The sequence below is a fragment of the Sebastes umbrosus genome, chromosome 13 (assembly GCF_015220745.1).
Source record: "Sebastes umbrosus isolate fSebUmb1 chromosome 13, fSebUmb1.pri, whole genome shotgun sequence".
Taxonomy (NCBI): Eukaryota; Metazoa; Chordata; class Actinopteri; order Perciformes; family Sebastidae; genus Sebastes; species Sebastes umbrosus.
The window spans coordinates 27,460,868-27,471,957 of record NC_051281.1 but is presented as its reverse complement, the minus strand read 5'-3'; the positions used below and the strand labels follow the sequence as shown (position 1 = coordinate 27,471,957).

Genomic DNA, 11,090 nt, shown 5'->3' with positions numbered 1-11,090 from the left:
GCGTATGGATCTTCCACCGCTACTGAGGCTCCTGACGGTGTATTAAATGAATAAAGTGTAAAATTGACAATATGTCTTGTTTGTTCCTTGTTAATGATGGAGAGTTCAATCATCCAATCCACCAAACAACTCAAAACAAGAGTCAATACCAACAGGAGAATACACTGTTTACCATTGACGGAGCATTTTGGCAAATTTTTCTTGGGCGTTACCCTCATAATCAGCTGTGCTGCTCATCCCACAAATGCATGATCCTTACAAGTTGGACATCATTGCGAAGGTAAATAAACAGGCTTTCCAACGATATAAAATATAATGACCATTAGCATTGTAACAACAGAGAAATAATCCACCAAACACAAGTTTCCAAACATTGTTTTTCCAGTTTATTAATGGGCACTATCATTGTACAGTATATATTCAAGACATATTAGAATTAAATAAGACTATCTATCTATATTCAATTCAGAAGTTATCTCTATATATGCAGCTGCAGTGTGTAATGAGAGCTGTATATTGGTAGATGGCGCTATTTATTTGTTAATCAGCATTATAACCGGCCATGAACTCACTTGACTATAAAGTTCCAACTTGTATTTATTCGTTCACCCAGACCTTTTTTTATGTTTTATTATATTATATTTATTTTTAAATATTATATTTATACACTTCATTTAAATAATTCTCTTTATAATTTTGAAACTTTTTCACAAAGTCAGTTTTCACACACTGATTCAAAGAGACTGTGAGGGCTCCTGTATGTGTTTTTAATATTATTTATCTAGATCACGTTTTATATGGCGATGGAAAAGAGACTTTGAAGATGAGAAACTGGAAACTGTGACCTACACATCAACCACAGTGACACAGCCTTTTACGCACAAACTAAACCTGTGCTTCTTCCAAGACTGTGATGTGTTAAAGTTGGATGATATCACATTATGATTCACTCTATAAGTCTTTGACGGAGAGGGGTGGTGTGTAGGTGGTGGTGTGTGTGTGTGGGGGGGGGGGGGGGGTGTTACCATAATAAAACCTTGTTCCATCAGTGGAGTCGTGGCCCTTGGAGACTACTACTATAATCCCTTGCGTCCAGTTGGTGGAAATCCCCACGTGGTTTCGACTCCTGTATAAAAACTTTGGGTGCGCGGAGCCCCTGTTGTCGTGATTGCAAAGCGAGAGAACAGAACAGAACAGGGTCTCAGTTGAGCAGCAGCAGCATCTCACACCAGGACGCACACCGGAGCTGAGCCATCCAATCCACACAGCTGCGCGCACCGGACACCTACGGTACCCATCAGGCGCATCTATACACACAGAAGACACAGGACGCGTCCTCTCTCTCTCTCTCTCTCTCTCTCTCTCTCTCTCTGGGACTTGCAGCTGGAGAAGAAGAAGAAGAGGAGTCTCTCTGCTCTGCATGTCTAGTTTGAATGGGACAGAGTGGACCGAACACCCGTGGACACCCACCGAGAGTTAAGACTTCTCTGCGAGGCGCTGGACTTTGTTTTGGTATCTAGTTCCTCACTCAGTGTGTGAAGTGAACGTGGTGTGACAGAAGCGCGTCAACAAATCCAAAACTTGTGAGTTGCGCGCTTGGACAATCAGAGAGATGAACTTTTATTAGTGCAGAGAGAAAAAAAAAAAGACGCATTGCTGGATAACCTGAATGCATAATGACTACTGGAGTTCATTAGCTTTGCAGTTTCAGCAGCAGCACTCTTGTATGTTTTGGGAATACAAACATTTCATTGGCCTCTGTGGATATCTCGAGTTTGGAGCACAAGTGGATGTCCTCCAGGAACTTTCCAATTTGTAAATCAAACTTTAAAAGCCCAGGGTGTGTGTCTAACATACTCGCCCTTCTCTCCCATAGCATCTGGACTGTGATCTTAAGTTTAGAAAGATGAGCATCATCTCCTCCAGCGTGGCTTTGTGTGTCTGTCTAGTGTTGTGCGTCCTCTCCGTGCGCTCTGATCAGACGGAGCAGACGGATCAGAGCTCTCCTCCCCAGGAGTCGTGCGCGTCCTGCGGCCTCAGGTCGCCCGATCAGTCGGAGCGGGTGAACATCGACTTCTTGGAGGCGGTGAAGAGGCACATCCTGAACCGGCTGCAGATGAGAGACAGACCCAACATCACCCATCCCATCCCCAAGGCTGCGATGGTGACGGCGCTGCGGAGGCTGCACGCCGGCAAGGTGCGAGAGGACGGCCGGGTGGAGATCCCCAGCTTCGACGGACAGGCTGCTTACAACAACGAGGTTCAGGCGGAGAACTCCGAGATCATCTGCTTCGCAGAATCAGGTAAATAATCAATAATTCATGGCGCGCATCTAAACCGACCCCTGGATGAACCCCAACCCATTCACCTTTTGACTTGGTGTAACAGGTATATAGCCCAGCACAGGTGAGTTAATCACTCATTCATAGATGGAATTTCATCACGTAAAGCTTCTCATGTTGATATGAGTAAGAGAGACTCAGAGAGAGAGACACATCAGCTGTTTAAATAAATTGGATCCAGTGTAGTCATCGTTTCCATCATCTTATTGCATTGCAGTTATTCTCTCTCCTGCCTTGAAGCCAGTGGTTGCTGCTCAATCCTCCTGTTTTCAACAAGAAATGAAACCAAAGAGGAGTCCTTAAATTACCCCCATGTGTTGTCTAGGGGATAAAAAGAAACCTCTGAATCCAATTTCATCACTAAAGCTGAGCTCACACTCAATACTCCAATGTATAAAGCCCTCTTTTAAATACGGACAAAGTCCCTCAATTGGCCATTTATCCCTTCCTCTAAGAATGTGTATCTAACTAATTCTCAGGAGTCCAAAGAGAACACCCTTTCCTCTCTCTCTCTCTCTCTCTTTCTCTCTCTCTCTCTCTCTCTCTCTTACACACACACACACCCTTCTCTACACACACACCTAAAATCATCTGCGCTTGACAGAATCCAATAATTGTCAGTTAGCACTGTGAGAACCACGTCTTTGACACAAGCTGTTAGTTTAACAAAAAGAAAACATACAATTAAAGACACCAAAATAGAATATGTTAACCACACACACACACACACACCATCCTGTCTGTTTCTCCATTGGCCCTGCCGCTACAATTAGCCCCAAATGGGTACTGCCATAGGTCCCGCCTTCCAATGGGAATGATCTGAGCGCCCTCATGACAAGGGAACAAAAGCCAGGCAATTATTATAAGAGCACTATGTGTTCCTGCTGAACCCAACATGTCAACGTCGAGCAGGAGAGGGGAGAAAAAAAAAACAGGGAAAACAAAAGAAATTGCTCCGAATAATGCATGAGACATTTGAGTTTGTTGGGGTTGGATTGGGGGGAGTGTGGGTTGGGTGGAGGGTGGAGGGGGGGACGGTGTTGGTGATGCTGGAGTGGGGTGGGAGGGTGATATTGTGTGTGTGTGTGTGTTTGTGTGTGTGTGTGTGCCCATATTGCAGTGTTGTAAAGAATGCTTTTGTCGTTCTAAAGGTTCGCTGGGCTCCTTTTGCTTCTTCTTCTTCTTCTACTTCTGTTTTTTTTTTTTCTCTAGTTCTATTCTTCCTCACACCTTTGAGCCTTTGTGTGGCATTGTACCATGGAGCTGGCTTGGGTCCCTGCTCCCTAGACCCCGTCTGCCTCCTGGCCAGCTGGCTCACGCCCCCCCAGATCGGATGCTGCCAGCCGGGGCATGGCTCAGAGGCAAGGTCTCCAGAAAGCTCTGAAGCCAGGGGAGCTTGTCCCCCAAGCATGAGGGAGCCTGAATTGTTGTTGTCACAGTTTAGGAGAAGGCGGGTTTTGGTGGTGGTGGGTGGAGGGGGTGAGGTTGGCATATGTTTAGCCAACAGTAGCCAGCAAATAGATGTGGATAGGTGTTTATGTGTGGAGGTCAGCTCGCGTCCTCTTGCCTATCCTCGGCACAGGGTTAACTGCCAGCGAGCCGGCCCTCTTATCTCCAGTTGCGGTAGCACAGAGGTAAGAGGTCTGCCAAGCTGGCCCCGGGCAGGTGAGGGAGACGATGCCAATCTCCTTTCTCTCCTGACATGGTCCCGCGGGTCCTTCGCTGAGGGATTCGGTGTCCCGTATCCACGGGAGCGGAGCGGGGAACTCAGGCAGGGCAGGAGGGGAGGGAGGGCGAAATAGAGAGAAGGGTTCGATGGAGAAGTTTAGATCGCCGCTTCTTGATTGCTCACTATAGCCGTTCGGACCCAGTGAACCCGCGGCGAGTGGTCCAAGACACGGAATTAAGACTTCATTATGGGAGGTCATTAACTCCAGCCCGGTTCCTCCCGAGGATCGGGTTGGCAGGTTTACTTCAGGACACAACTCTTTCATGAGGAGCTGTCAGTCATGGCCCTCCTGGACCGGGTCCAGACATTTTCCACATTCACCCCCGCAAGTGTGTGTTTCAGTCCTCAATGGGCCTGGCTGCCTCTCTATAGCTCGTGGTCCTATAAATGATGTATGCAATGTTATTAAAAAATGCCCCTGTAGTAAAGCTTTGACAACAACAGAGCCAGCGGTTTTAACCTCTCGCCAAACGTCCAGCGCATCAAACCCCTACCTCTCCATCTCCCTCCCTCACCTCCTCACCCTCCCTATGCGGAATTCCTGGAGTGCTGAGACTCGGGGCCCGAGGGACGGCTGCTGCTATACGCACGCCTCTGCTCATCTCAGAGCCGCGAATGCTCCTATGCCGCGCCCTTGTCGTTCCACGGTCTTGTCGACAGCAGCTTTGAGTAATGAGCTCGGGGGCTGCCTGCCTGCCTCCATTGGCCTCTCCCCTGACTTGGTGGCGCAGGTGGGGACACGCTGAAGCAGCTCTCCTTATCCACACAAGCCCACCCAGGTGTCCCGCCCGCTGATTCTCACTGGTAACTTCTCAACTACGGGGGTCAGGCGAGGCGTGTCGGGGCCAGCTCCAAATTGTTTATAACACTGGATGAAAAGAACAATTTGTTCCTTAAAAGGACCTCGGTGGAGATAAGCGGTGGTGTTTACCCACCTCTCTTTCTGGCAGTTTACAGTATCTATCAGTCAGAAAGCAACCGGAATATAAAGTATAGTATACCCACTTCTACGTAGTAGTACACCCACCTCATTAACGCCACTACACCACTAGACTATACTGTAAGTCATATGGTATGTTGGTGTATGCTCTCTCTATGGAGTGCTACAGGAATGAGTCCTAAAACCCTGAAATGAGTTAGCATTTTGGCACTTCCGGTTCCCTCATCTGGAAGTCAATGGGTTTTCAGTTAGACGCCTGAAATAAGGTCTGTGGTTAACATAAGCTGAAGAGATTTTAACATTTTGTTCTACGACATAAAATACGTCAATAAATATCCCACTGATGAATTTTGAAGCTTTTATGTGTCTTACAAAAGGCGGTTTCTAACAAGTGTTTAAATGAGACTACTAAACGTCATCACGCCGACTCGTCCTCCTTCACAGCCTCGTTGTGTATACTCATGCTGGCGTAGTTCGTTTATAGTCTAACGCTAGCTTTGTACTCCCGGCAATTGCATTCACGCTTCAAAATCATAAAAGTGGTGTTCATTTATAGAGATTATTTTACGTAACAAAACGTGAAAGCATCAAAAAGCCAATGGAAAAAATCCCATTGGCTTTTTGTCGAGGGAACCCGTGCAATTCTAACTTCTTGGTTGGCCTACAAAAATATGCCGCCCCTGGAGCACTCTATGCTAAGGAAGCCCAAAGATCAAACCTGTATGTGATGCTGAGGGTGATCCTTAGTGCACTGCTCAGTGAGGGCTTCATATTCCTCAAATCCCCCAAAAGTAACAGCTGGGTAAAGTGTTGCAGTTTTTCATTTATTTACTCATTCAAATACACTGCAGACAGTAGGTTGATAGTTCATTTTTGACCTTTGGAAGAGTTGTCGACACCTCAAGGTCCATTTAGTAGCTTTCGGCCATATCACATGTTTTTATTTTTCTGATTGAAGCTATCACAGATGAGAGGTTGTTAATGTGCTCAGGAAAACAGAGAATTGGACAACTGATGAGAATCATGTGATGTGACTGAAAGCTCCAGAGCGGCTACTAAAGTGACCCGATAGGAGTTTATGTAATTGTAATTGTTGTGGTAGTCTCATCCTAAGTCTCAGCACTATAATCATATTTTTTTTAAATTTAAAGATGGACTCCTCTGTTGTTGTGGCAGTGATGCTTTCATAAGCTGATTCATAGTTTCTGTCACAAAGCGTTAGCACTGTGACTTGTACTCCTGTGTGATTCATAAAAAGCTCAGTCAGGCAGAACAAGCAATTTGATATACAGCCTGGCCTTGAGGACATAGTGATTAATAATGAATTGATTAATCGGGAGATATAAATGACAGATTAATTGACAATGACATTCAGAGTTGGCTGAAGTCCTGCTACAAAAAGGTGCGTAACTATAAGAGCATCACCGGTGTCACTGACATGTTAACCAAATGCCAAAACTTGTCAACGCTGCATCAGTTTTTTTTGCACTTGATGTGGAGATCCGATCCTGCCGGGTAATGCAGATATCCTGAATGGGAACCGATCACCTTATGAAACAAACAAACGTCTTAACCAAGTTATCTGAACAAACAGCAGCTGAGCTATTAGTTTTATTGTCTGTTTACCACGCTGTCACTGTTGCTGTGCGATCCCCCCTCTCGCTGAGCTCGGCGCTGTCGAGGCAAGTAGGAACGCACGGTGCTAAATGAGGTGAGGTTAGTTACTTGTAGCCCTGAGGGGCCTTTACAGCAGCCTGCTGATCGCTGATGCCTTTATACCGTTCACTTCAGATGGATTTCAATATGTTCTCACTGTGCACTTGATACTTTACCCACAGGCTTTGGTATTGAGAAGGCTGATAGTTGATGTATTGCTTACCATGGGGATGGGTGTGTGTATGCATGCATGGCTGGGTGAAAATGTGTGTGTGAAGTGCTTGAGCTCCCAGCTGACATGCAACAGAGTGGAGAGCTGGTCTGAACAGGTCCCCGTGTGAATGTAAAGCCGCGGTTTACAGGAGGAAGAGGCGTGAGGCGCCTTAAAGAGGGGGGCCCCGTCTTTGGTGGCCACCTGTTGACACTGACACACACTAATCAGTCGGCAAACAAAGTCATTTAGCCGCTTTCAAAGGCGCTGCTCCGCTCGAGCACATTGTGGCGAATTTCCTGAAATAGAAACCTTTCAAGTTACCTTGGGGGTAATTTGGAAGACATCATTAGGCTTAGAGAAGAAGCCCATCGCCACCTTTAGACTCCCGGGGATCTCTTCATTGTGCCGCTGTAGAAAGTGGCCAGTGTCATGTAAATGGCTTTTATTTTTGCCACATCATGCTTTTCGCTGGAAAGCCACGCGCTTCAATGGCGGGGGCTGCAGCGCGGCTGTCTCCCAGTGCCTCGCAGCGGGCTTTGTGCTGTCACTCTCAGGGGTGCTCACACTGGAAGGAGGGTGGGGGGGAAGGGGTGGGGTACGGTGGGGGCGAACTCAATGAACCCCCCGGGGGTTTTGGCCGTGTCCGCCACCCTCCCACCTTTTCCACTTCGCGTCCTTCCTCCTTTTTCCTTCGTCTTCCTCTTCTCTGTTCTCCTCCCTGTCCCTCCCTCTCTCCTTTTTTTTTTTTGGCCCTGTCACTTACAAAGCTGGACCTGGGGCCAACTGGGCCTGATCCCAGAACTGGCCCGTCACAGCTGGCCTATCAGGAGCTGCCACAGAGGTCACCTGACACAGTGATTGAGGGCGAACAGAGAAAACAAGGGGAAAACAGCCCTTAAAAGACAGAGCTGTGCCCTTTTTGGGAGGCTTTCTGCTTTCTATGTGGGTACATGTGTGTGTGAAGAAGGGAAACAGTCTTTAGCCCTTTCTTTTGAAATAATAACAATGTATTTGGCAAAAAAAAATGATTGGCACAAGGTCCACTTAGTAGAAATGCTCCCAAGCTTTCAGCCTCATCTCATGGCCCTCATCAGCAGATAGAAGTTTGCTCAGTTGTCATGGAGATGTCATGGAAGTATGGAATTTCAGTAATGGAGCAGAGATCATCCTCTCCCACCATAAGACTGACTGTTATTGTTATTGTTGATAACTGAACCAATCTTTGAATAAGAATTCTTTGTCAAACTACTTTTTCCAAAGTCGATAATGACACATCCAGCTCTACAGAAGCACCACCTGACTGTTATGCATACATTGTTTTCATCTATCAAGCTATCTATTCAAATGACTGATGTGTCATGTTTTTCTCCATTGAACCGTTAATGTTGTATAGATGGCAGATTGAGAATAAACCATTCCTGTTTTTTTTTGTCTCCAACAGATGATCACACATCTTCCAAGTCTGGTTTGTTCTTCCTGGTTTCCAACGAGGGCAACCAGAACCTGTACGTGTCCCAGGCGAACCTGTGGCTCTTCTTCCGTGTCCTGCCAGGCGGTCCTGAGAAGGGCCTCCGGAGGAAGGTGACGGTCAAGATCCACTACCAGGAGGCTGGGGTTGCCACCAGTGCAGAGGGAGGCCCAGGAGGTGGCGGTGGCGGCGGCGGTGTAGGAGGAGGGGGGGCAACAGGCCGCTGGATCCTGGTGGAGAAGCGGGTGGATCTGAAACGCAGCGGCTGGCATACTTTCCCCCTCTCGGAGGCGGTGCGGGCCGTGTTCGGGAAAGGCAACCGGCGGCAGGACCTGGAGGTCCACTGCGACGGCTGCGAGACGTCCGGCGTGGTTCCGATTCTGGTGGACCCGGGCGACCCGTCCCACCGGCCCTTCCTGGTGGTGCGCGCGCGACAGGTGGACGGAAAGCACCGCATTCGCAAGCGGGGGCTCGAGTGCGACGGCAGCAGCGGGGGCCTTTGCTGCCGGCAGCAGTTTTACATAGACTTCCGCCTTATCGGCTGGAACGACTGGATCATTGCGCCGGCCGGTTATTACGGCAACTACTGCGAGGGCAGCTGCCCGGCCTACATGGCGGGTGTGCCGGGCTCGGCTTCGTCCTTCCACACTGCAGTAGTGAACCAGTACCGCATGAGAGGGATGAGCCCGGGCTCGGTCAACTCCTGCTGCATCCCCACCAAGCTCAGTACTATGTCCATGCTCTACTTCGACGATGAATACAACATCGTCAAGAGGGATGTGCCCAACATGATCGTGGAGGAGTGTGGCTGTGCTTGAGTCCACACACCGACCCCTTCATTATCTTTGAACTTGGAACAGTCAGAAAGGCCTTTTTGTACAAACAGGACGTTATTGTACGGTACACATATACAATATATCTATACCTACTGTATGTGCAAGCGACGCGCACACTGGTGCATCCGGTACGTCTAGCAAGTACCAATGTTGCGTCCATGTGTGCGTTTGCACGTGTTTGTGCGAGTGTGTGTATTTATCAGACTGAGTGACATGCTTGCTGTCCGAGTTTAGTCCGTTTCGGCGACGACTGGTCAGTGACGGGACGAGAAGGGAATGATTATCACCAAATGATACTTTGCTCTAGTTTGCCATTTCTAGTCAAAAAATAATGGCTCATCATCTCCTCTTGAATGAAGATAACAAGCGCTTAAGGAAAGTGACAGGATCAGCCGATGACATTATTGGCTTCGCCCCAACGCTCCCAACCCCGCTCCTCCAGCCCTCTTTTAAGTACTTTAAGCACATGACAGACTTTTGTTTTTATAAAGCACTGACAATTCATCAGCTTATACAATTCAGAACAGCAGCACTTCCCTACTATGCCGACAGACACAGTCTGACTGTCCTCTCTGGTGGAATTAGACCGGCAGCGCTTAATGCCTGGCAGGATTATACCCCTCCACAGAAAAGGCGAAAGAAAGTCCTCCACAGAGCTGCTGCTGCCGTTGACTACGGGCCGCAACCTCGGCTTTCTGCCTGTCAAGAGAGCTGCAGGCCCTGCTACCATGACAACCAGGTGAAGATAGATCTCATAAGTGCACTTCACTTGTGCAACGGAGAGAGAGAGAGAGAACTGCTTCCTCCTGCCCCCCCCTTTAAGGCTCAGTAGAAGTGGGCCTGCGGATGTGGAGACTCTAGTTTGGACCCAGTGGGTCGCCACAGTGCAGTGCAGCACTTGCAGAAACTGAAATGCACACCCTGAATAGCACTTGTATAAAGAAATGCCTTCCAAGGGGTACTGAGTGTCCTGTCCTATCGCTAAATAAGTGCCACATGAGCTATGCAATGTATAGTAACCTATACCCCATACTCAACATGCTCTATTAGACTGATTCCTCTTTCCACCTTTTCTCTTCCTCTCTCCTTTCTTTTCTCGCTCCAGTCCTCCTGCTCTTTATCAATACTTGAAATGTAATCTTTCGCTTCCTTTCCAAAGCGAATGATTGTTGTGACGTTTGCACTGAAAAGTTGCGGGATTAGTGAAACAAAAACTGCCATTGAAAAGTTATTTTTATAGAAGTAAATTGAATTTTGTTTCAAATGTATTTTACCTAATTAATGGAACCAAAGAGGCCAAGAATTTTAGCTATTGTACTAAGATGGCAAGGCCATTGAGTTACTGTGTACAATACTGTTTCTGATCATTTTGCAATAGGCCTACCACTGTATCAGGGTACGATATATGATTTCATTTTCTTAGCTCTATTTTCATTCTCTGTTTTGTACAATAAGCAACACTTTTCATTGTTTTTCATCTTTAATTCTATTTTTGTTTCAGTTTTCTATTTAATAAGAACGTTATTTTTAGTTCCTGTCTAAGAATCATTTAGTCAAAATAAATGTCATCTGTACAGTTTATGTCAAATAAAAAATGTTTTCTTAAATGTTTCGTAACTTTTAATTCTTTTTTCTGCGTCACGTTGTCGAGACTTTTTTCTCCCGATGAAGAACTGATATCTGGTGCTTGGGTTTGACACCTCAATAAACAAAAAAGGTGAGGCTGAAATAGCTGGCTGCTACAACACACGCGTGCCTCGTCCATACTGGTTGAAACATAAAACATCTCTCCTGCTGTCTGTCGGGACTGAGTGTCGCCCATAATCTGGAGCTGTAGAACAGTAATTACAACCATGATTAACAGCTTCAATGGCATCCACGCTGGCTGCCAGCACACAGACCTTC

The 11,090-nt window shown here is 47.1% G+C and overlaps 1 protein-coding gene across 1 annotated transcript; it reads left to right on the top strand.

The window, feature by feature from the left end:
- Positions 1–1,094: 1,094 nt before the first annotated feature.
- inhbb (inhibin subunit beta B) lies at positions 1,095–10,760 on the top strand. Its single transcript, XM_037789524.1, has 2 exons — positions 1,095–2,303; positions 8,323–10,760. Exons 1-2 carry the CDS (start codon positions 1,907–1,909, stop codon positions 9,165–9,167), a joined length of 1,242 nt encoding a protein of 413 aa, XP_037645452.1. The 5' UTR covers positions 1,095–1,906; the 3' UTR covers positions 9,168–10,760.
- Positions 10,761–11,090: the final 330 nt, after the last annotated feature.